The 24731-nt window shown below is 46.2% G+C and overlaps 1 protein-coding gene across 3 annotated transcripts in view; it reads right to left on the bottom strand.

Moving 5' to 3' along the window:
• FARP1 (FERM, ARH/RhoGEF and pleckstrin domain protein 1) overlaps positions 1–24731 on the bottom strand; it is a 304622-nt gene that overhangs the window by 50962 nt on the left and 228929 nt on the right. For all 3 annotated transcript variants that reach the window (XM_052649975.1, XM_052649976.1, XM_052649977.1), the window contains exons 6-13: positions 19621–19718; positions 13512–13626; positions 12526–12673; positions 9555–9650; positions 7126–7289; positions 6214–6282; positions 3336–3411; positions 1986–2238 (exon numbers count right to left, since the gene is read on the bottom strand). In XM_052649975.1, coding sequence (XP_052505935.1) covers positions 1986–2238; positions 3336–3411; positions 6214–6282; positions 7126–7289; positions 9555–9650; positions 12526–12673; positions 13512–13626; positions 19621–19718 — 1019 coding nt within the window. The remainder of the gene's footprint in view (positions 1–1985; positions 2239–3335; positions 3412–6213; positions 6283–7125; positions 7290–9554; positions 9651–12525; positions 12674–13511; positions 13627–19620; positions 19719–24731) is intronic.

Genomic DNA, 24731 nt, shown 5'->3' with positions numbered 1-24731 from the left:
TGCAGGAATACTCGGTGGAAGGCACTAGTATAGGTGGGACGATTTAAAAAGAAACCAAACCTCTCACTACTTCCACTTTCTTTTTTTCCTGCACAGAGAAACAGCCCGAAGTCACTGATCCGGGGAGAAGACACTGTTCCTGAGAGTGTGAATGTTAAGAATATGCATAAAAATCAACCAAAGGCCATGAGACTGGGAAATAGTCCTTCTCAGCAGAGTGCACTATTCAAAGGCAGGCGCCGGGTTTGCTAACTTCTTGGTGACAATCACATGCACCCTTCGAGATCTTACTTTCTCCTGTGTCATCACTCCAAAGCATCTCTGTGCTTCACCAAGAGGTTCTGACAGCCAGTTACAGCTTCTTCAAGCATCACTAACATTTGACTCACGAAAGCAAACTCAAACCAAACCAGCAATCCCACGCCAATTATAGTTCATGAGGATTTATATCATTTCACCGGAAGTCTGCAAAGAAGAGAAAGAATTCCACATACTTCTGATTTAAATATTCATTAGTCTTCACTAATATTTCAAGCATGCTTCATCTCAACAAGCAACCAACTTACACTGGGCCTTGAATTTTGTCAATTCCTCACTTTATGAGGTATAACAAAGCAGTCCTCCTTTTAAAGAAGGGGTTCAAAGTAAAGCCTGCACCTTTTCTGGGACCTCAATGACACTTTAGTCCCAACACTCAACCAAATGGGAGAATGATCTGTGTACATGATTGAACATACGTAGAAAATTTCCAAGTAAATACGACACACTATACACAGGATCAGATTCGTAACAGTATTTCTTCCTCGCCTTCAACCAGAAAGAGAAACAAGCTCTTGGTATAATCAGAGAAACTTGTCATGATACGTGAAGTTTTGTTAGTCTGAAAGATTTGAGAAGTCAGGCATGGCCTATCCAAACCCGTCTGCCCAAAACTCCCTGTGACCAATGTCAATTACCAATTAACAAGCAGCTAGGACTCATCCTCCCCTGGGAAACCCTGGACTCGGGACACCGGGTTTCCAACCTTTGGGGACTGGCCCTCTTGTCTCCTCATTCATCCTCCACTATCTCCTGGTTCAGAGGCAGGCCACCCAAGGACTTCTTTGTCCTCACCCTGGAGGGGGAGCTCAGCACGGCTGGATTGCCAAACACCAGGGGCCGGCTCAGAGGGTTCACCATTTCAGAATCTGAATCGCCGGATTCACTCCCACTGCTGGTTGAGCCCTCAGTCATTTGCAGAGGTGCCTTGCCAGCGGCACCCACTGACCGCGCCATCCTTGAGGTTGGACCCATGAGAGGTGTACCATTAATTAGCATTCTACCTCCTAAACCAGCCAGGCCTCCCTTTCCAAGGCCATCAGGCATATCCATTGCCTCCGGGGTTGAGGCTACTTGGCTAAGAATGAGTGGATCTGTCTCTGACTTGTTATATCTCAGATTCCTTAAGTATGGCCTTTGTGAGCTAGGGGAACCATTTTCATAATGGGGCTCCTGGCTTGGGAAACTCTCTCCTCCCACACTTCTCTCTCTGTGGTCATGTGTGTTTTCAGAAACATAGCCTTGAGACCCGGTCCTGTCCCAGCTCAAACTTGGACTTGAACTCCTGCTGCTGGGAGACAAGGGAGTGGCCAGAGGACTGTGACCGCCTGAACCTCTGAACATCTCGTCTATCAGAGAGCTGTGTCGTGGGAGTCTGGGGCTCCCACTCAGATCGAAGCTGAGGTCTGCTGAGTCATCATCAAGGAATTCTCTGGAAGGGGGCCGGGAGGACTTGGCAGGGTGAGGGGCAGCCCGGGGCCTAGCCTCTATTCGCCTATCATCCCTGGATGGCAGATAAACGCCACTGGTCACGTCAGCCTCATAGTTGTCATTTGTTTGGGACTGGGACGCGTGCTCCCTGAGCAGGTCGGATTCACTGTCTACGTCACTGCAGTCAATGAAAGGAATGGACGCGCTGCTGCCTCGGGCAGCCTCGGATGCTGGACCTGTGCTTGGCTGCGGGGGCCGCGGCCTACTCTGCTGGGGCCTGTCCTTAACCAGCTCCTCGTCTTCCTCCGCCGCCGCCCCGCTGGCCCCGTCTCCCTTCGTGCTCCCGGCCGGGCTCCTGGACGGGCCGGGGCCGCGCTGCCGCTCAGCGTCCTCGGCCGACGCCGTGGCCAGGTCCCCGCCCTGCGGGCAGCTCTGGCCGCCCGGGGGTTCAGAGCCTTCTCCGAGGGTCAGGCTGCCACTCTGCTGAGCCTGGGGGAAGAAGCGGGGTGGGTGGGGTAAGAGAAAGGGATGGGGGGAGATAGAAAAGGGAGCCGTGAGACCCCAGCGCAGAGAGAGCGAGCAAGACGCAGCGTCTAACTGAATAGCAGAGCTTTGCGCACCAAGTGGCCAAGGAAAGCTTGAGAAAGCCTACCCTCCGGTCCTGGAACAAGGCGCCCTGGCTCTAAGTGGGCCCTCCCAGGGGTGTCTTGCCAGGTTCCAGAATGTTCTTTCAGGGTCCCCGGCAGCCCAAGTGAGGTAGGGCCTCAGCATTCTAGGACCCGGGGTCTCCTGAGTTTTCTTTGGAACAAAAGCGCCCTTCCCGCCCACAGGGAGCTTCCCGAGGTGGTGTTGGGGGCAGGGGGCAGAGGAAAAGGCACCCGCCCAGGGTCCCCGAAAGCCAGTTGACACGGATTTCAGACAAATGACAGAAGCCACCTTTGTTTCAATGCCCAAGGGCAGGAATGAGCTGGTCACAGCTCTCTTTGGAGTCACACAATGAAAACCGCCTTCGTGTGCTTCCCCAACAAAGCTCTTATTCTCCTGTAGAGAAAACCCTGAGAGCACATCCAGAGACCAGCTCCAGGGCAAACCAGCTCTGGCCACCCTCAGAGCAAGAGTGATAATGGGTTCGGCTGCCAACTGCGGGCGCTGCCGTGTAACGCGAGCCCTGGGAACTGGCCACCCAGTCCTCTGCCAGCGTGAGGTTCTGACCTTGGCACCGAAGGGGAGCTACACCCATCCCTCGAGAACTACGTTCCTGACGCCCGGCCACAGCTGGAGGAGGATGGGCTTGGCTCTGGGGGGGCCCCACCAGCCCTACGCTGAGCTCAGGCCAACAGAGAAACATCCTCCGGAGCGAGGGCATGGGAGGGAGAGGGGCAGGGATACAGGCCAGGGTCTTGGAGCCCAGGCTTCAGGGGTGAGGAGCGCAGAGCCTGAGTCTGGTCAGGGTCAGAGCACAGAACTCGACTCCCCAGAAAACACCCCTGAAGGGTGAAGCACGAAGACCTCAAAAGCAGACCCGGTCCTCAGCAGAGGACGTCTGGTGGCAAACAGCTATGAGAGCGACTGACACCATCACTGACTTGTTTTGGCACTTCTGAATTTGGCTCTGATGGCTGTGTAGCAAGGCTTCTGATGGAATGGATCTTGCTGTGTTTCCTGGGAGAAATCATACAAGAAAGACCAAGTTAGATGACTTATGGGTTTTTTTGTTGCTAATAAAACAAAAACAAAAACAGCACTTGGTAGTGAAGCACTCAATAGTGAAGGCACCTAAAGTAGTCTGGATAAATGATCCCTGCAAACAGACCCCGCCACCCCTTCGGCAACACCCGTAGGATCCAGGGGTTGCTTCAACCTTGAGCTAGTTCTCGGCATCCCTAGCTTCTGCTGGATTGGTCCAGCTGGTCGGGAGCACCAGCTACTGAACGCCCACTCTCTAGTTATGGGAAATGTTGCCAGGAGGGAGAAGGTAGCTGCACTCGGGAAAGCTCTGAATTGCAAGCGATGGTGTGATGATATGAAATCAATTTGTGTCTCTGGGTAATGATTTTGTAGATCAGTTCTGTAATAGAGGCCACTGGCACTAACTGGCTGACTCCTTCGCAGCCCTCGGTTCAGAGAAAAGGCCCTGCCCCAGGAATGAATATACAGACTCCACAGTAGAAGATTTCAGTGCCACTAACACCTCCCCTTTAATCTTTTCTTTCCCTTAGGTGGGTGGCCCCACCTTCCCAGGGAGCAAGCATTAGAAACCTTTAAGGCATTCACACACTTGTGCTAAGCCACTCAGTTGTGCCTGACTCTGCAACCCCATGGACTGCAGCACGCTAGGCTCCTCTGTCCATGGGATTCTCCAGGCAAGAGTACCGGAGTGGGTTGTCATTTCCTTCTCCAGGGGATCTTCCCAATGCAGGGATCGAACCAAGGTCTCTTATGTCTCCTGCATTGGCAGGCGGGTTCTTTACCACTAGTGCCACCTAGGAAGCTCATTCATACACATGAAACTGCAGAGAGAATAAATTCCATTGTCTATCCAGCTTTTCTTTAAAATACTCCAAAGTAACACACCAAAGCTCTGGAGCACCCACATTCTGAGTCGGAGAGAGCAGGGCCCCTTCTCATACGATCCCCAAAAGCCTAATTTAAATCATCTGAAAAAATGATGGGGTTTGTTACATCTAGATAAACAGGCAAATAACCTTCTGAACCTTATGTCTCTGGATACGGGGAGGGAGAAACAAGCCCAGTTCTGAAACACGACAAATATACAAGGATGGTCACGGCAGCGTGTTTGTTTCAGCAAAGCAAAACACCCAACAACCTGAATGTTTGTCAACAGGGAATCAGATAAATTAAAAATAATACTTTCATGATACCATGAAACAATGAACCTAGATCTCCAACTCAGGGTAGGGTTTAAGAAGCAAGATGCCCAATTATGTACAATGTAATACTGCTTATTCAAATGAAAAAGGACATCCCTAGGGCAATTCTGCCTGTTCTCTTGGGTGCATGAATATTTCTATTAGAAGTAACATGAATCAGGTACTTTGCCTCTGGGGAGAGGAGGAGGGGCATAATGAAGGCTGTTGCTTAAAGAGGATTTTTCACTACATCCATAACCACAATAGCTACGAATAAAAGAAGAAATAAAACCCCAGGAACAAAATATTAAAAATGTCACTAGCTAATTCTAAGTAGTAGGAACATGCATGCTTGCTGTATTCTCTGTGTTTTATTATGCTTTTTTAATGTGTTCAAGGGAAAAAAGAAAAACATTAAAACAAACACTTGTAATTCTCCAGGTAGGAACACCGGAGTGAGTAGCCATTCCCTTTCTCCAGGAGATCTTTCAGATCCAGGAATTGAACCCCGGTCTCCTGCATCGCAAGCAGATTCTTTACTGTCTGAGCCACCAGAGAAGCTCTGTTACTAAACAGTCCTTGGTGAACCAACATTTCACCCCTTTAACCCTTTTCTTTCAATAGCACCCCACTCCAGTACTCTTGCCTGGAAAATCCCATGGATGGAGTAGCCTGGTAGGCTGCAGCCCATGAGGTCGCTAAGAATCAGACACGACTGAGTGACTTCACTTTCATGCACTGGAGAAGGAAATGGCAACCCACTCCAGTGTTCTTGCCTGGAGAATCCCAGGGATGGGGGAGCCTGGTGGGCTGCCGTCTGTGGGGTCGCACAGAGTCGGACACAACCGAAGTGACTTAGCAGTAGCAGTAGCAATAGGCAGAACAATGCTGAAGGGAAATGGGCTCTGGAGCTAGGTGACCTGGGCGAGTTACTCAGCATCTTTGAGCTAACGTGTCTCAGTCTTTAAAAAGGGAAGAAAACAGCACTGACCTCACAGAGATGGTATAAAGACTCCAAGAGTTCATATGTCTAGGGGACTTGGGACAAGGCCTGGCATATGACAAGAGCTACCAGCATTTGCTAACAACAATAATAATAAATTCTGTTTCTCTTCAATCAAACTTCATCGAGTTAAAAACTGTATGGAACTCTACTCAGTACAGTACTCTGTAATGACCTGCAATGTAGATTCTATGGGAGTAGGATACAAAAAGAGGAGATATGCGTATAACTGATTCACTTTGCTGCACACATCAGAAACTAACATTGTAAACAACGATACTCCAATAAAAATGAATTAAATAAATAAACTGAAGAAAAGGGTTTGCAACTTTTCCAATTAAAAAAGATTTCATAGAAATACTGTCAGTTCAAATCCCCGAATATCTAAGGACTCAAGGGTGAGTAGGTTTTCACAGCGCTGTATCCCCTCTGTAAGCTCCTGTTCCTCCTCCATCCCTGCCCCCTGCCCGCTTCCTCTTACCCCAGAGTGAGGGTCTGCAGCTGTTCTTAACACTGAACAGGCAGGGCCCACCCGTGGCCCACCGAGAACGATTCCTCTCCAATCAGAAGCAGCACTGACGTTTCTCTTACCTTTCAAACTGCACTTTCTTATGTCCACCTTCTTTAACATAGTCGAGAACCTGCTTCTGAGTCCGACCACTACAACGAAGACCGCGGGCGGGAAGGGAGAAGACAACAAGATGTTCTCAGGTCACACTCAGCCCAGCCCTGTGCCATCTTTGCCTCCCCTCCTCCCGTAAGCAGTCCCAGGAGAACCTGTGCTTTGCTGTCCCTTCTCCGTCTCGATACATCCCTTATCCATATAACAGAAAAAAAGTCCAACCACCCAATAATCCTGTGTTTGGTTATGGAGCAACCATCCCAAGAGCTTGTATACTTCACGAAAGCAGGACAGTTCTAGTCACCGTACACGCCAATGCCTAGGATGGAATCTGACACGGAGCAGACTCTCAAGGATTGTTGAAAGACTGAGAGAAACTGAAGCAACGATGGGCAAGTCTGCACAGCCTTTGGTGAAGATACAGCAAATCTTTCTTTAAGTTGTTTTTTTTTTCACGTGGACCATTTTTCAAGTCTTTATTGAATTTGTTATAATATTGCTTGCGTTTTCGGTTTTAGTATCTTGGCTAGTGAGGCATGTGGGATCTTAGCCCCTGAATCAGGAATCCACACCCGCTGCTTTAGAAGGCGAAGTCTCAACCACTGGACCGCCAGGGAATTTCCTCTACAGCGAATGTTAACGAGGCACTTTTGCTTCCACCTAGAAAGGGAGTTCTTTGTGCATTAGAGAGTTCCACTGGGAGCTGACCGTGGCTGGGTAGACAGCCTCGTGGCCATCTAAGATTCAAAGAGAACACAACTAGGAGCCTTCTAGGATGACCAAGCAAACACCCTATCTGCCAAGCTGTCTTCGAAGATAACTTGAAAGTCTTAGGGAAATGAATCCATGATAAACGTGCAGATGGGAAGTATAATCCTTACCTGAACCGAAACGATGACCCTCGGCTAAAGAGAACGGGCTTGGGCTTGGGCTTGGGCTCTTCGAAAAGTCTAAAAAAGGCATGATGTTCAACACAGATTTTCCAGAAGGACTTGCAAAAATCCCGACTGGCCATTAGGAATTCCAAGGTATCCTGGTACGAGCTCTAAAAAGAGAAGAGAGCATCATGGGTTTTCCCATTTCCACAGACGTTCAGTTGAAAAACAGGAAAGGGGGCAGAAAACAAATTTGTCCCATTAAGTTTTAGCCGTGTTATTTCATTATGGCATGACCATAAATCCACATACTGAGTAAAATTACAGGTGTTCCATTATGATGCCATATTGTCACCCTTCAACCATTTTCTTCCCCACTTAATTCCTTAGAGGAACAGACAGACAACGGGACACTTGGCAGAAATCAACATTCCCTTTGACTGAATTCATAAACAAATTCTGTTCACTTGGCTTACATTTCCTTCTTCAAAAAAACCCCAAGTATCAAAATTCCTTTTATGACTCCTCAAATGAAACAGTTTTTCTTTCCATTCTCTCTCTGGTGGTTCATGCCAACTTTGAATATTGTGCTTAAGCCTTCCTTCCATTAAATATCGTAAGATTCCAGCCTCCAGGTGGCCCCAGGACCATACAGGAAATGAACATTTTTTTTTTTTTCTGGAGCACAAAAGTATCAGTCAAGGCTGAAAAATTCATGTCCTTTGATTTGAGAAAGGGGATATGGTAATTTTCTAGTCCTAGACTGAATGCTCCCAATTTAAGTGGCAAGCTTATGTAAACAAAGGTTACCACAGTCCTTAACATTCCCAGCAGTCCCAGCTATTTTGGGGGAATCTCACAGCTCTGTTTCAACTTACAGACAAGTCAGGCTGCAGTATACAGTCTTTTGGACTCAAAACACATTTTCTCATACAAAACAACTTCCAAGGGTGCCTGCTTCCCAGGTCAGGTCATAAAAACCCATTTCATCCATACTGTATCCAAACTACTATAAGCCTTGTTGTTGTTCAGTCGCTCAGTCACGTCCAACTCTTTGTGACCCCCATGGACCAAGGCATGCCAGGCTTCCCTGTCATTCACCATCTCCCGGAGTCTGCTCAAACTCATGTCTGTTGAGTCAATGATGTCATCGAAATATCTTATCCTCTGTCGACCCCTCCTCCTCCTGCCTTCAATCTTTCCCAGCATCAGGGTCTTTTCCAATGAGTCACCTCTTCACACGAGGTGGCCAAAATATTGGAGCTTTAGCATCAGTCTTTCCAATGAATATTCAGGGTTGATTTCTTTCAAGATTGACTGGTTTAATTTCCTTGCTGTCCAAGGGATTATAAACCTTCAGTTCAGTTCAGTCGCTCAGTCATGTCCAACTTTTTGCAACCCCATGAACTGCAGCATGCCAGGCCTCCCTGTCCATCACCAACTCCCAGAGTCCACCCAAACCCACGTCTATTGAGTCGGTGATGCCATCCAATCATCTCATCCTCTGTCGTCCCCTTCTCCTCCTGCCCTCACTCTTTCCCAGCATCAGGGTCTTTTCAAATGAGTCAGCTCTCCGCCTCAGGTGGCTAAAGTATTGGAGTTTCAGCTTCAGCATCAGTCCCTCCAATGAACACCCAGGACTGATTTCCTTTAGGATGGACTGGTTGGATCTCCTTGCAGTCCAAGGGACTCTCAAGAGTCTTCTCCAACACCACAGTTCAAAAGCATCAATTCTTCGGCACTCGGCTTTCTTTATAGTCCAACTCTCACATCCGTACATGACTACTGGAAAAACCATAGCCTTGAGTAGATGGACCTTTGCTGTCCAAGGGACTATAACCCTAGACTGCCATTTATAATCTCTGTCCCGCCATGGGAAAAAAGTACTCCAGTTCTGGCTGGGGACACCAGTGCTCTGTCATCACCTCCTCCATCCCTATTTATGGTGGAAGGAGAAGATGCTTTCTTCCTTTTTTGACCCAGTGCCATGTGAGTAACATCTTTAGAGGGTCTGTGGGCAGCCTGTGTTGGAGGGGCTGGGTCAGTTCCTGAGAATGCACTGTCGGGGTGGGGGGCCCCTGGATGGGCAGAGACAGGGCCTGGAACACGGCAGAATGCTGAACAGGATCAGGAGTGGCTGAGGCTGGAGACACAGCAACTACAAAGCGGGGTTGGGGAGGGGGGTGTCAGATGTGCACACGTCTGTGCACAAGGAAGTGACTCCTCCCAGGCACACATCTGTGCCCTGTCTACTGATGGCAGTTGTAGAGTGGCTCAGCCTTTGGACACACCGCACAGACTAGCAGAATCCTGGAGGGCTGCTGGCTGCAGGTTCCACCTGCGCCCTAGTGAGACCCACTCCACCCCAAGGTGACTCAAGTTCACTTGAGGAACATCAAGTCCTGTCCCCACGGAGGTTCCTGAGAGGCACTTACGTTCACGTCTGGGCGGAGCTTGATAAGAAAGCGCTTCCTCTTGAAGCTCAGCTTCCGCACCTTTGCCCAGTTGAAGGCGTTGATCTTCGTAAAACCCTGAGAAGAGAGGCATCAGCTGGTGAGCCGGGAACTGCATGATAAGCAACACGGGAGATGGTCTGCTTTGCTCCCAGGGATCAGAAAGGAGAGCTGATGTGACCGTTCATAAGAATGCTTCCTGCTGCAGAATTCCAGGGCTCTGTGGCTGTGAGTGATACCCGCTCCCTTCCTAGATTCATTGTTTTGCACGAATTCTATGATCTGACTTTCACACTTAAGTCTGCCTCCAGGGAAAGAAGAGGCTGACCAAGTGGCTGATAAAAGAGAAAGATAAATAAACATAATAACCATGACAACCACCATAATTATTAGGGACCATCACTGAGCAAGTTCCAGGCACGGTCCCAAGTCCTTTACAGGCCTTTTCTTGTGAAACCTTCCATGAAAGCCCAGTGAGCTGGGTTTATCTTCATTCTACCCATGTGGAACTTGCAGCGTGGCAAGATTTTAATTTGTTCTAAATCATACGGTCCCTGCAGCAGAATGAGATTCCCAGGCATGTGCCTAAACCAGGAGCCAGAGAAGCAACAGACCAGCCGGCAATCACACTTTGTCCACATCGCTCTGCCCCTGGACCCGGCGGGCTTCCCGCAGCATGGGACAGAGGGAGACCCCACCCTCGGGGTGTCTCTGATACCAGAGAACAGTCTCTGGGAGGGATGCATGTATCTTCATCTTCGATCGCCAGGTGGGATGTGGGGAACCCATAGAGGGGAGCCCCCATATTCCAGCTCCCATCTGTCCCATCCTCTCAGCTGAAATTAGAATTCCTCCAGCCCACTGGAACACCAGGACCATTTGTTTAAATTGGCTGGAATGAAGCAATTAGGCACTGGCAGGAAGATTAATTCCAAGACACAGTCCTTGTACATGATTACATTACTGAGCAGTTCTCTACATTTCAAGTGTCTCAAACACAATCAAAGCAAATTAATTCAATTGTGAGGCACGTCTTACCCGGCTCCCTACCACTACCCTGATCTTTAGAAATGTTGAAGGGTTTTAATTTTGAAATGGGAGGCTAGGACTGACAACTACATTGTTTTATTGTCATTTTTTTCCCCCCTTCAGGGACTCCTAGATTATGTCTATGGGTCAAGAACTGTTAGGGATAGTCACCTCCTCAGACGCTACACTGCTCTTAAAATATTGCTTCCTACTGTCTCAGAGGAAACCGACTTCAACTTCTCTTGGGACATGAATCTGTAGTGATTAGGGTTCATTGTAAACATCTGAGGGCTTCCCAGGTGGCTCAGTGGTAAAGAACCCACCCTGCCCAATGTGGGAGACTCAGGCTCAATCCCTGGGGTCAGGAAGATCCCCTGGAGAAGGGAATGGCTACCCACTCTAGTATTCTTGCCCGGAGAGAGGAGCCTGGCATGGAGTTGCAAAGAGTTGGACACAACTGAGCAACTAACATACAGATGCAGATAAACACCTGATACAGGAGAGACAGAATCCCCGGTTATTTTGGTAAAATACAAAGGGGAGATGGAACTCAATCCAGCAGAGTTCAAAAAAGTTTTAGGTCATGCATGAGTTTACACATTCGAAACAGCGTGAAATCTGACCCTGCTTCATGAGCCAGGCAGATGCTTTCTTTATATCCCTTTGAAACCGAAGCACAGATGATCCACTCTTGTTTAAAAGAGAAGCCTTGAGGGATGCATTGCCCAGCACAGGGAATCTAGCCAATATTTTCTAACAGCTTTAAATGGAGTATAATTTATAAAATACTCAATCACTGTGTTGTGCACCTGAAAGCAATATAATACTGTAAATCGATTATAAAAAAGAAAATTAAATTAAAAGTTCTTCAATTAAAGAGAAGAAAAAAGTCTTGGGGAAAAGCTTTGAGGTGGTACATATGTTCCCTGTCTTGATTTCATGGATGGTTTCATAGGATATACAAGGTTAAGAACTTACCCATATTGAAGAATGGCACACTTTGAATGTTTGCACTTAACTGCATGTCAATAATACTTCAATGATATTATTAAGAAAAAGAGATGCATTCATCAATAACACTACAGCAGCACTGTGATCAAGGGTGCACACATTTCCGAATGCAGAGTATTATGTCCTTTCATAAAACACAGGTAAGGGTCCAAGAACAGTATGTTTTGCTGCAAAATTACAGCAGGACATGGACACAGCTTCTAGGAATTCATAAAGTTGCTGTATCCTCTAAGTTAGGTAAATGCGAAATCATAAACAAGCTGACTTAGGTAAAATCCAAATCCATTCAAACAAACAAACAAACTCAAATTAGGTTAACAAATAAGATGAATATCATGACCAAGTGTGAAAAAGGTGCTTACTTTGTGGATCTGAAATCTCGATTCCATTCAACTATGTTCTATGTTAGGTCCACAGAGAGATACAGATATCTGTGATCCTACAAGGTCAATGTGCTAAGTCACTTTGGTCGTATCCGCTTCTTTGCAACTCTATGCACCATAGCCTGCCAGGCTCCCCTTTCCATGAGATTCTCCAGGAAAGAACTGATTGGGTTGCCATGTCCTCCTCCAGGGGATCTTCCTGACCCAGGGATCAAACCTGCATCTCTTACATCTCCTGCACTGTCAGGCGGGTTCTTTACCACTTGGGAAGCCCACAAAGTCACTAAACACAAAGAAATCTGCAAGCACAGATTCCCCAAGCAGAGCAAGGGCAAAGGAAATCCAGTCTGCAAGTGTGAGGGCATGGAAAGAAACAGGAAACCCAGTAGCAAGGTTTGTCTGTTCCCTTTGTCATCTAAAAATAATTATCGGAGATCTTAGCCTGGACCACCCAACATGGAATCAGAGTTGAAGGTCAACTCTTATCTCTCCATCACCAAGGGAACCGAGCTGGTTCTAAACGCTCTTACCTGAAACACTAGAATCCCCGTGTTGGCCACAGCCAGGTTGATCTTCGTGCCTTCCCGGTCCTTGGCCGGGTGCAATCGGACGCCGTACATCTCCAGTTTGCGGGCAATCTCTAGGAGCTGGAAATCCGATTCTGCTGGTGTCTGTCCACTGAGAATACAAAAAAATCAAGAGAAAGGCCAGGAGATTTGAACTCCCTGTCTATGAACTCAAGATTAAGCACCTTCTCCTGGTAAATAAAAAGGTGTTTCATCACTAACAATGGGGCTACCTGATCAGACGACACCCAGCCTCCAGTTCTTTATAACTCACAGTCAAGCCAGTGGAACAAAAGCTGTATTGCCTGTGTAACACAAAACCCCCAAAGTCAATGTCATACTTGGCCAGTTTTTTTTTTTTTTTTGAATCTCAAAGAGTTTCCTTTAAGGTCATATGAAAGCAAAACTCCATCATGCTGAAACAACTTTCTAGTCACTTAACAATAGCCCTAAATTTGCAAAGTTCACAGCAACACTATCAAAGGCAACTATCAACCAGGACTCAAGTGCTTTCCTTGAAACGCAGTAACAAAAACAGGAGGCACAGAGGATAGTTGAAGATATTTTATGGATCAAAGGAAAGAAACCAAAATGGAGGTGAACAAAGGTTCCCCATTTCCACACTATTCTTACGTCGTCCTGACTTCCTGATTTCCTGGTACTTGGTCTTACACTCTTTCTCTTACTCAAAATCACAGGGTCCTAAAATGCCAGTGTTATTCTTATCTCACAAAAAAGCAAGGAAGGAGTCCAGGGGTTTGGTCTTGAGTGGGTAACCTGCACCTCTGAGAGTCCAGGATAAGTGAGAACACTGATTAAGCCTCTGGGCTCTCCTCCCTCCCTCTTTGTATATTTCTTCCCAATACTTACTCTGTGCGTGTGTACAGGTACTTAATGAGTGTCGGAGGACAGAGAGAAACAGCTCAAAGGAAGCAACAAGGGAGACTTACATGTGGTTATGGTGAAATTCCACGATTTTGTCTTCTAGCGCATCTTGCTGAGGTATGTACTTATTTTTCGCTAAGTGCTCTCTGTCCGATGCCTCATCAAAATCCCCAATCTCAGCTACAAAGAAAGGGAGAAAGAAAAACCAGCCACATGTGATTAACAGTTCACAGTTTGTTACATTCCCAGTGGACTGTTCCCCAGCTAGTAAACTGGAAAAAGTAGCCAAGAACATAAGGCGATCCCAGCTGGTGAGTATCCTAAGGGCGAGATGTGAGAAGCTGTGGACGGGAGGATGGATTTAACAGCTCTGCCAATGTAAGATGACAGTTTCCACTTTTTCTCTTCTTTACCCGTTGGAAAGAAAACTTCAGAATCATTCATCTTTGGCCATCCACGTTCCTGGTTTTCCTTCCTCCCCACCCAACTAGGGGTTGCTTCTACTTTAGGCAGTAAATTCTAAACAAGCGGATCAAAACATTCTGACTTTCAGGGCTTGACAAAATCGACTTTGGAAATGCACATATAACAATTAGTGAAATGTAGAGAAAAGATGATTGTAAATAGGGGTAAAAGTATATAATGGGCTTCCCAGGTGGCTCAGTGGTAAAGAATCCACCTGCCAATCCAGGAGACATAAGAGATATGGATTTGATCCCTGGGTCAGGAAGATCCCCTGGAGAAGGAAATGGCAACCCACTCCAGTATTCTTGCCTGGAGAATCCCATGGACAGAGTAGCCTGGCAGACAACAATCCATGGGGCTGCGAAAGAGTCAGACGCAACTAAAGAACAACAATGAAAGGTACCTAATCTAATTTGGTAAAAATAAATGGCTCTTATTATCAGAAATGACCCAACAGACTGCAAATCCTTACAAAATTTTCATCGACAAGAAAGAGGGTGCCTATTTTTCTCATGTAACCTCAACACAGTCCCCTAACTGCTCTAACCTGGAAAATTAAAGGATAGAGCTTTAAAGTAATCATTGTACCTTTAACAACACTGACTCCAGGTCAGTTTATAGCAATTCAGTACAGATGGGACAGTGTGCCTTATCATATAGTCTGTGTAACAAGCTTAATAAAATGAACGGAGCCCAGCTGTTTAGAGGAAAAGCAAGTTAACCGTTGCTATGAAACCCACCCTTCACTTTGTCTTGTGAAGCAGCTTGTCACACTTTGGGCAACGCACCCTGGTAATCACGCAGGATATGCACTATATGTTGCTATAATTCACAGGCCCCGAGAATATTTGCTTTGCACCCAACAGTGCCAACTCGCCTGGCACCAGCTGGGCCACTGGAACAATCAATCACTCACTAGCTTCCGACTGCTATGGCAAAATCAATATTATTTCCTAACTGCCCTTTCTTAACAAATTTCCTCCTCCCTAAGTTGCCACTTTCTATCACAAAGGACAACATGGAAGTGGGGGAACCACCACACTGCCACCACCCACTGGAGGCCTTGATGATGACGGCACTGTCTTTTCGGCAATCTCTTCTATCCTGGCTCAAAAGAGCCCAGTGCATCTCATTATTCATAGTAACAGTGTTCTATCAACTCCCTATAAAATATCAAATTAATGAATACCAAACCATCATTCCCAGGGGAAATAAGAGCTTAGGTTCCTCTAAGAACCTTGAAACACTTTTTCATCAACCAGCCGAGTTTTCTGTATGCTTCTGTAGAAATACATCCTCTTTTATGCACTGTGTTGATTCATTAACATTGAACCCACAGCCAACAGCGCTGTAACTCAGGCCCGAATGAAGCATATCTGCACCCACGTGTTTCTCCACGTGTGCGTGTGGGCTCAGCCGCTGTCATGTCTGACTCTTTACGATCTCATGGACTGTAGCTTGCCAGGCTCCACTGTCCAAGGAATTTTCCAGGCAAGAATACTGAAGTGGGATGCCATTTCCTCCTCCAGGGGATCTTCCCAACCCAGGGGTCGAACCTGCATCTCCTGCAACGGCAGGCAGATTCATTACCACTGAGCCACCTGGGAAGCCCTTATTTCTCCATAAGGCACGTCAGAACCTTCCCGCACTTGTGGTTCAGCAACGATACTTGGGGGCCATTTAAACAGGGAAGTCACCAAAAAGCACAGAAACGCAAGAAGTGTGGCACTGAATGGATCATGAAAAGGATACTTGTTTCCAGTATGAGAGCTGAAACCAGAAAGCAGAGCATCACCTTCTCTGGCCCCCAGCTGGGGAGGTGTGTGGGGGAGGTGACTCAGATGTTTTTACCATCTTGTGCATTGTCTGCACGTGAACCTGAAAGCACCAAAAATGCTAATTCTGGGGCTACAAAGAAACGTCAGAGAGCAGGTGCATTTGCAAACATGAAATCTACAGATAACGAAGACTGACTGCATATGGTGAGGGCGGGTGGGGACTCACCTAAACCCTGAATTTTTTTTTTTTTTTTTAATGAGTTTTGAGTTTGGGTTTCTTAACATACATGGATTTCAAAACACAGTCTTTTCCATAATTCAGTATAAGAGTTAAGACTTCCAGTTTGTCCTCTGGCATCCAGGTCAATACACCTGAACTGTCTTTTCCTTGGAATCACTTGCCCTTCAGCTCCTAAAATGCAAGGGCAACATGACTATGAAATTTACTTTGTCCCACATGCTTTCTTCTTGGAATTAGAAAGTGGCACCTGCTTATGTCTGGAGAGTTTGAGAATTGATGTGTTCAAGATATGACTTGCTATTTTTTAATCAGAGATGTCAGATTAGCTGATGCGTGCAAGCTAAATCGCCTCAGTCGTGTTTGACTCTCTACCATCCTGTGGACAGCAGCCCACCAGGCTGCTCTGTCCATGGGGTTCTCCAGCCAAGAATACTGGAGTGGGTTGCCATGCCCTCCTCCAGGGGATCTTCCTGACCCAGGGATCAAACCCATACCTCTTATATCTTCTGCCTTGGCAGGAACGCCACCTGGGAAGCCCTTATATCAGCTGATGTATATACTGAATTCCTTATCAGTCTACTCTCAGCAAAAGATAAAAAGAACAACTCCAGATCTTGTGATTTTCCTGAACTCTCATGAAGATGTGCTTGGGCAAACTTGTGCTTGTACAGCCTCAGACTGGATGCACACACAACCTGCTGAAATGCACCCCAGTCGGCCTCCACACTACATGAGAGGTCCTCTTATAAACAGGCCCACCTAGTGTTCGAATCTTCTCTTCATCAGCTTCTCCTACTGGTCTTCTCAGAGTCGATTAGGGAAAATTAAAAGCTCAAAGTTTGTACAGGGGATATCTAAGACGAGCAACAAAGGAACCAATGAAAAATATGTCTGAAAGATGACAGTGCATTCAAATGAAAAGAGGAAAATTTTTAAAAATCGGATTGTGTATATAGGAAAAGATGAGATGAAAATACAGCTCAGTAGAGAAAATTTTCCATCAGCACTAATATCACTTTCTGCAGAAGGGAGATGAACTGACCCCTTCTACAGTACTGATCATGTAAATAATGATCAGTCATTTCAATGAACACACCATTCACAGAAGATTCTCCTTTGTGACACGGTGTATGGTTTGGTTGCTAAGTTGTGTCAGACTTTTGCAACCACCTGGACTGTAGTGCACCAGCTCCTCTGTCCATGAGATTACCCAGGCAAAAATATTGGAATGGGTTGCCCTTCCCTTCTCCAGGGGATCTTCCCAACCCAGGGATCTAACATGGGTCTCCGGCGTTATAGCTGGGTTTTTTACCAACTGAGTCACCAGGGAAGCCCAATAAATGTATGGGATGCTCAGAAATACAGAAACAGGGTTTTGCAAGTATAAGAATATTGAAAGTGTGTCACCAAACTGCGTATCAGAGAGAACGGAAATAGCAGGAGTACTTCTGGACCCACCTATTTCACCTCCTGTGGAGAATTCAAGATTCAGGGGATTTTTGAGCCCTTGTTGATGTCTGGGGGTGAAGGGTCCCCTGGAGCGAGCACATGGCTTTCTGGACTTCAGTGACCCTCCACTTCCCATGTGCGTGGCTTACTCTAACCACAGACTTTAAAAAGGAAGGGGCCTAAGAGAAAGCGGCTACAAGACTAAATGGCATCAGAAATGGTTGAGTAAATTTTTCTTCTCTCACCAAAAGTCCAGGGTCGGAGACATTTCCTGAAGTGGCTGTTCCAATAAGGAAGTTTTATTTCAAAATTTCCCATTGTTTGGAAAGGGAGGGCCACAGGTGAGTGATAACAAAGAGAGGTGGATGCGTTTATTGAACTCCTAGCATATTCTGAATACTGATGCTATCATTTCATTTTCACAGCTGTAGGAAACAGCTTCTATTAATCCCCTGTTCCAAAGGAAAGAGAGGTGAGGGACTTTGTAACTTGCAGGCTGATCAGTCAACTAATAGAAACGAGGATTGCCTGATTCAAAACATTGCTCACTCCACTGTTACTGTAAGAAGACAGAAGACCAAACACATGAAAGGGAAAAGTTAGGTAACTGTCTGCACCGAAGTGTCCTCAGTTTAAAATGGGGAAAACAGCACTGAGCTCATGGGAGTTGTTACAAAAATTAAATGAGATAATACACAGATCTGAGATAATACAAAGAACTAGAACATAGTAAAGTCTAATAAAGATTACTTTTTTGGGGGGGGGGTGCCTGTCCTTTCTTTTTCACATTTTTTTTTTTCAAATTAATAAGAAAACACCCATCTATTAAGTCTGGTAGATATTCAACCATGCCCATGTACAAAAAGGGCTTCCCTGGTAGCTCAGTTGGTAAAGAAATCTGCCTGCAAAGCAGGAGACACCAGGTCGATTCCTGGGTTGGGAAGATCCGCTGGAGAAGAGATAGGCTACCCACTCCAGTATTCTTGGACTTCCCTTGTGGCCCAGCTGGTAAAGAATACGCTTGCAATGTGGGAGACCTGAGTTCAATCCCTGGGTTGGGAAGATCCCCTGGAGAAGGAAAAGGCTACCCACTCCAGTATTCTGGTCTGGATAATTCCATGGACTGTATATATAGTCCATGGGGTCACAAAGAGTCAGATATGACTGAGCGACTTTCACTTTCATGCACACACACAAAAGACGATAAGCATGGTTTCCACAAACACCTGGTCATTTTGGACTAAAGTAGTTTGTTGACTACTAGGAGTGACCCTTCCTACAAACCTGGAGTCTTGTTAACTGGGCACCTATGTGGACAGGCTGGGCCTGATTACATGGGATTGCTTTGTATACAATGGAAATTTTAAAATGGTATGATAGTATTTATATACTAGTGTTTCTATATGTTGACCCTGGTCTATGTACATACTACCCTTCCTGAAACATAATGTGTGTATTTAAAGTAACTTCTGCCTTACCAAGAGAAAAAAAAATGCCTAGGTGGGTAGTCAGTAAGCCTTAGAATGAGCACAATCTAATTATCCTTTATTTAGTGTAAGAAAGTTAAAATGTCTACTTCAAGCATCACTTGGATTCTATCCAGGGTCATGTGTCTTGGTTTACTGAACTCTTGAGCAGAGTACAGGAAGGGAAATCTTGGACAGTTTTATGTCTTATGTCTGAATGCTAAAGTGTCATATTCAATGATGAATATTAAATCCAAGAACAGGACTGAACTAGTTTCGTCTACTTGGCCACCATCCATTCAACTGAATCCGAGTCAGTTGAGTTTTCAACAATTACATCTTCCATCTTGAAAAGCATGGCAACCACCAGGACACAGAATTCCCAGGTCAACATCTGGGGGAAGAGAGTGAAAGTGTTAGTTGCTCAATCAAGTCTGACTCTTGGTGATCCCGTGGACTGTAGCCCTCCAGACTCCATGGAATTCTCCAGGCAAGAATACTGGAGTGGACTGCCATTCCCTTCTCCAGGGGATCTTCCTGACCCAGGAACAGAACTCAGGTCTCTTGCATTGTAGGCCGATTCTTTAGCGTCAGGGAAGCCCACGGAAGGACAGGAGTATTAAATGATGTTAAGAGTGCTACTTTCCAGCCTCTGGCTTTTGTGCTAATGCAACATCAGCCGAAAACATTGTTTGCGGTAGATGTCATTTCCCCTCACCAAGCAGATGGCTGTGTATTTCCCACACACTTCCTGAAGGAGATCAAAAGAACTTACATTGTACAATGTGCGAGATCAGGAGGGCAGCACTGTTGTCATTACATGCCAGCCTGCCTTGAGCCAGGTCCTGCTTCACCTGCAGAGCGAAGAGGTACCTACAAACAGAAGCAGAGACGGGCGTCATACACAGAGAGGTGGGCGTCCAGCAGAAAGGGCACAGAGTTTCCACAACAAAGTCAGGCTCAACCGTGGCAGTTTGCCTTTACAGCAAGGACGTGGTGAAAGGTACATAAACCAGAAAACAAGAAAAGTCTGCACAGGTGGGAGGAATTCCTGGTGCAACTGGCTGCAATGTAAATATTCACACCTCCCTAAAAACACTGGGAGACATATGCCGCAAGCCTCACACAATGAGTAATGCACTTCATTTTATATGGAGAGATAACAGCCATAAAAATTAAGACTATAACTTACCACCCTATATATTTTTGTGGTGTATAGCATGCATTTAAACTTTTCTCACAGATCAGTCAAATATACTAAAAAATGGCTCTATGGCCCAGACAATAACAGTAGGCTATTATGGTTAGGAAAAGCCTTGTCGATGGAACTGGAAACACATGAGTGTCTTTTTTTGTGGTGGAACAGTCACTCAGCTTCTTCCATAAGCTGCCAGATGTGTAAAAATCCATTTATTTAAAATTTCTTTTCTTTACGTGGTAGAATAAAGCTAGTAAACATTTTTAGTGAAAGAGAAAAATGGATTTATAAATCAAAGAAATTAAGTAAAACCAGGGTGATGTTAAAATCGATTTGAGAATATCAATTATCAACTCACAGATTTGTAGGAAGATATTTGCTAGTTTGGGGCTTCTCTGATGGCTCAGACAGTAAAGACTTCACCTGCAATGTCAGAGACCTGGGTTTGATCCCTGGGTTGGGAAGATCCCTGGAGGAGGGCGTGGCAACCCACTCCAGTATGGTTGCCTGGAGAATCCCATGGGCAGAGGAGCCTGGTCGGCTAGAGTCCATAGGGTCGCAAAGAGCTGGACACGACTCAGCACAGTTCCTTCCTTCCTTGCTAGTTTTGTCCACTGTCAAGAAGAAGCGTCACACTGGCAGCAAGCAACCCTCAGCAGCTAGATTCTGGCTCTCACACAATTACTATTTGAAGCATATAAAGGCAGGGAGAAACGGTCGATTCCAGTGAGCCTAGACTATCTAGGTATGCCAGAGGGCAAACAGCTTGCAAATATAAATAAATGGGCTCTATTATAAGGCGGAAAAAACCTGGAAGGGGTGTCCACTGGCCAACACTGTGACAACTTGAACAGCAACATGAAGGATTAAAGTGAATCAAAACACATGGAACTAATGAAATTTCATGAGTACTAATGAAATTTCATAATTTTACATTATAATACTCAGGAAAAAAAAGAGAGAAAGCAGAAAAAGTGAACTGTATTAATACTTGAGGAGTCTATTAAAGCATTCTGTATTAAAAGTTGGTGATAGTAAAAGTTGCTCAGTCATGTCCGACTCTTGGTGACCCCATGGACTCTATTCAGTCCATGGAATTCTCCAGGCCAGACTACTGGAGTAGGCAGCCTTTCCCTTCTCCAGGGGATTTTTCCCAATCCAGAGATCTAATCCAGAGGTCTCCCGCATTGCAGGTAGATTCTTTCCCAGCTGAGCTATAAGGGAAGCCCAAGAATACTGGAGTGGGTAGCCTATCCCTTCTCCAGCGGATCTTCCCAACTCAGAAATCGAACCGATGTCTCCTGCATTGCAGGCGGATTCTTTATCAACTGAGCAATCAGGAAAACAAGGAAGCCCAATATCAATATCAAGGAAGCCCAACAAAAAATTGGCAATCTAAGGCAAAAAACTGGGCATGTAATCTGTCTCTCCTGTAGGAAGAGTATTTCACGATATACAGATAGGTGGTTCTAGCGGTGAAGAACGCGCCTGCCAATGCGGGAGACCTAAGAGGTGTGAGTTCGATCCCTGGGTTGGGAACATTCCCTGGAGGAGGACATGGCAATCCACTCCAATATTCCTGCCTGGAGAATATAGAGGAGCCTGGTGGGCTACAGTCCATTGGCTTGCAAAAAGTCAGACACAACTGAAGTGATTTAGCATGCACAGATAATCCAGCTGGATAAGGCAAAATTCTACTTTACAGAAGAACACCAACAAAAAACACAACAAAATAACAATTATAAAACATTCATCCTACGGCCTCTAAAGAAATTATTGACTCTGGCAAGGATTGTTCTTGGCGTAAAAACCACTTAGGAGTTTGGACATTTGAATGCAGACAAACTCACAAGACTTTCCTTCAGAAAGGAAAGGTCAGAATGCTACCACCCTAACTCAGCGATCAATCTCAGCATCACTAATGAAACAGGAAGCACAGGACCCCACTTACGAGGGGATTCTAGTCAAGAATGTGTAACTCATATCTGTCAAGCTTTTAGAGCTGAGGTCTAGTTCGCAGGGAGTACAGAAGACAGAGAAATAAGTTATACAGGAAGCAATCAGACAAACTTAGGAGGTAGGTTATCTCACAGTACAGCTGGTCCAGTTTTTTCAACAGGATGGTATCACGAAGAAAAAGAGATTCTGCTAGATTAAAAGGGGTTCAAAGGCTGTAACAACCAGTTGCAATGTGGGGTCCTTCGGTGAATCTCACTTTAGATGAGCAGATATGAATGACATCTGAGCAACAAAGGGGGACATTTGAATACAGCCAGGGTATTAAACGAGATGAAAAGCACACATATAGACACAGAAAAAAAATCAGAAAAGCTCTCCCTGAGGGGCTAGCAATGCTCAGCTCTGGGCAACAGGTACATGGTAGTTTTATCTTCTTAGTCACATTTATCTAGATATTCTAACTTTCTACACTGTACATGGATTACTTTTGTAACAACAAAAGGGTCTTTTTAATTTTTTAAAGAAGGGCTTTTAGCAAGACTCACCACAGAGGTGTTGCGACGAATTCAATGAAATAACACACGGAAAGCACAGTGACTAGAATAAAAGCATTCAACACAAATTAGCAATTTAAAAAAGCTGAATAAAAATGAATCCCCTTTAAGTCATTTGTGTGTGTGGTTAATTGCTTCAGTCATGTCTGAGTCTGTGGGACCCTATGGACTGTAGCCCACCAGGCTCCTCGGTCCATGGGATTCTCCAGGCAAGAATACTGAAGTGGGTTGCCACGTCCTCCTCTAGGGGATCTTTCTGAACCAGGGATTGAACTTGTCTCTCTTGAAGTCTCCTGTGTTGGCAAGCAGCTTCTTTACCACTGCTGCTGCTGCTAAGTCGCTTCAGTCGTGTCTGACTCTGTGCGACCCCATAGACGGCAGCCCACTAGGCTCCCCCGTCCCTGGGATTCTCCAGGCAAGAACACTGGAGTGGGTTGCCATTTCCTTCTCCAGTGCATGAAAGTGAAAAGGGAAAGTGAAGTCACTCAGTCGTGTCTGACTCCTAGAGACCCTATGGACTGTAGCCTACCAGGCTCCTCAATCCATGGGATGTTCCAGGCAAGAGTACTGGAGCGGGGTGCCATTGGAGGCATTTCATAACCAGAGACACACAAACACCCAAAGGTCTACCAGTTGACAACAACCTTTCCCCAAGCCCCCATAATGTTCGTTCGTTCATTCATTCATTCATTCTCTTTCTGTGTCTCCCTGGGAAGTCAAAGCAGAGTAAAACAGAGCATATAAAAATAATCATAACATCAGCACACACGTTTAAATGGGAAGAGGTGACACAAACCGTCCCTCTGGATTGGGCTGTGGTTATTGTTTTTTGAAGCCAACACTTCTTAGAACTACAGGCTTTAATTCTTACCTGTTTAGTTAATTTCCAGATAAGCAGGAAGAACCTGTGTTTTAAAAGCATGACATTCGGAAGGTAACCAGCTATCAGTTTAAACACAGGGCCCTGTGGTCCAGAGACAGAACTCAGGGTTCAGGGCCTCTGGGGAGGGTCTCTTGTGGGTGCGGAGAGGGTGTGGGGTTCCGAGAGCTCCCCTCTTTCATTAGAGGGCAAAGCCCGAGCTGAAGGATGCAGGAGGAGCCTGTCACTCCCTGATTACGCTGACTCTTCCTGTCCTAAGGCCCTGGTAATCCCACTGGGCACTGTGTCATCTTGTAATGACAGCTGTAAGTCAGGCACACCGGCTGCAGGGCTAACTTCAGAAATTCAGCAGCACTTTCTGCACCATAACTGAAGCAATTCCCATCGAATTCACACAAAGTGCTCAGAGCAGAATCAACTGTCCTTGGCAGAAGGGTAGGCGTATGAGGGGGGAGGCGACAACAGTGGTGGGGCCAGAGGGCTGTCACTTCCAGGGACCTCAGGGGAGGAAGTCAGACCCCTCGGAAGCCATGTTTTAAACACGTCTGTTTTCATTAACTTCGTTCGGGAGCTCTCACTCTTTCTGCCACTTACTCAACGTACATGACGGTGTCCCAGCCAGCCAAAGGCAACACTGCAGCAGACCCTGCCCAGCAGCAAACTCAGACAGGTGCCCTCCGCGTAGAAGAACACAGCCAAGGGGCTTCCTTGGCCGCACAGTGGTTAAGGCTCCGCTTCCACCACACGGGGCAGGGGTCCAATCCCTGATGGGGGAACTAAGATCCTGAGAGTCATATAGTGTGGCCAAACTGCCTCCTCGCAAAAACACAGCCAAGCAGAAACTAAATCCTACTTAAGACGCGATGCTCAGAGAGTACTATGTCTGACCTCACCAGCAGAGCCAAATAATTCCCAGCTAGGCCAGAAGAAAGCCTGGTAATTTTCTTCTCAAAGACCCCTCCTAAGTGGTTTTAAATTTGCACCGAAGAGTCAGTACTTCGCTCCTTCCAGATGCTTGAGACCTGGTGTCAGGAGAGTGAGAGATTCAGCGAGAATGTAGTCCAATAAATAGAAAGGATTTCAGCCTCTTGTTTAACAGCGAGATGCAATTCAATCTTCGATCTATACAGACGGGGAGCTGCAAGCTATTCCTGGAGGCCCGAAGAATTAGCTCCAGCTCGAGTGCACTTCGAGTCCGCTCAACTGCAGGCCCATTTCCGTCTGTCTCGCTCTCATCCGCACGTCCCTCGCCTGAAGTACTGTCCCTACGGGGCTTCTCCCAGATCCTCCCTCCC

The sequence above is a fragment of the Budorcas taxicolor genome, chromosome 12 (assembly GCF_023091745.1).
Source record: "Budorcas taxicolor isolate Tak-1 chromosome 12, Takin1.1, whole genome shotgun sequence".
Lineage (NCBI taxonomy): Eukaryota > Metazoa > Chordata > Mammalia > Artiodactyla > Bovidae > Budorcas > Budorcas taxicolor.
The sequence above is the reverse complement of the archived record's forward strand: the minus strand, read 5'-3'. Positions and strand labels throughout refer to the sequence as shown.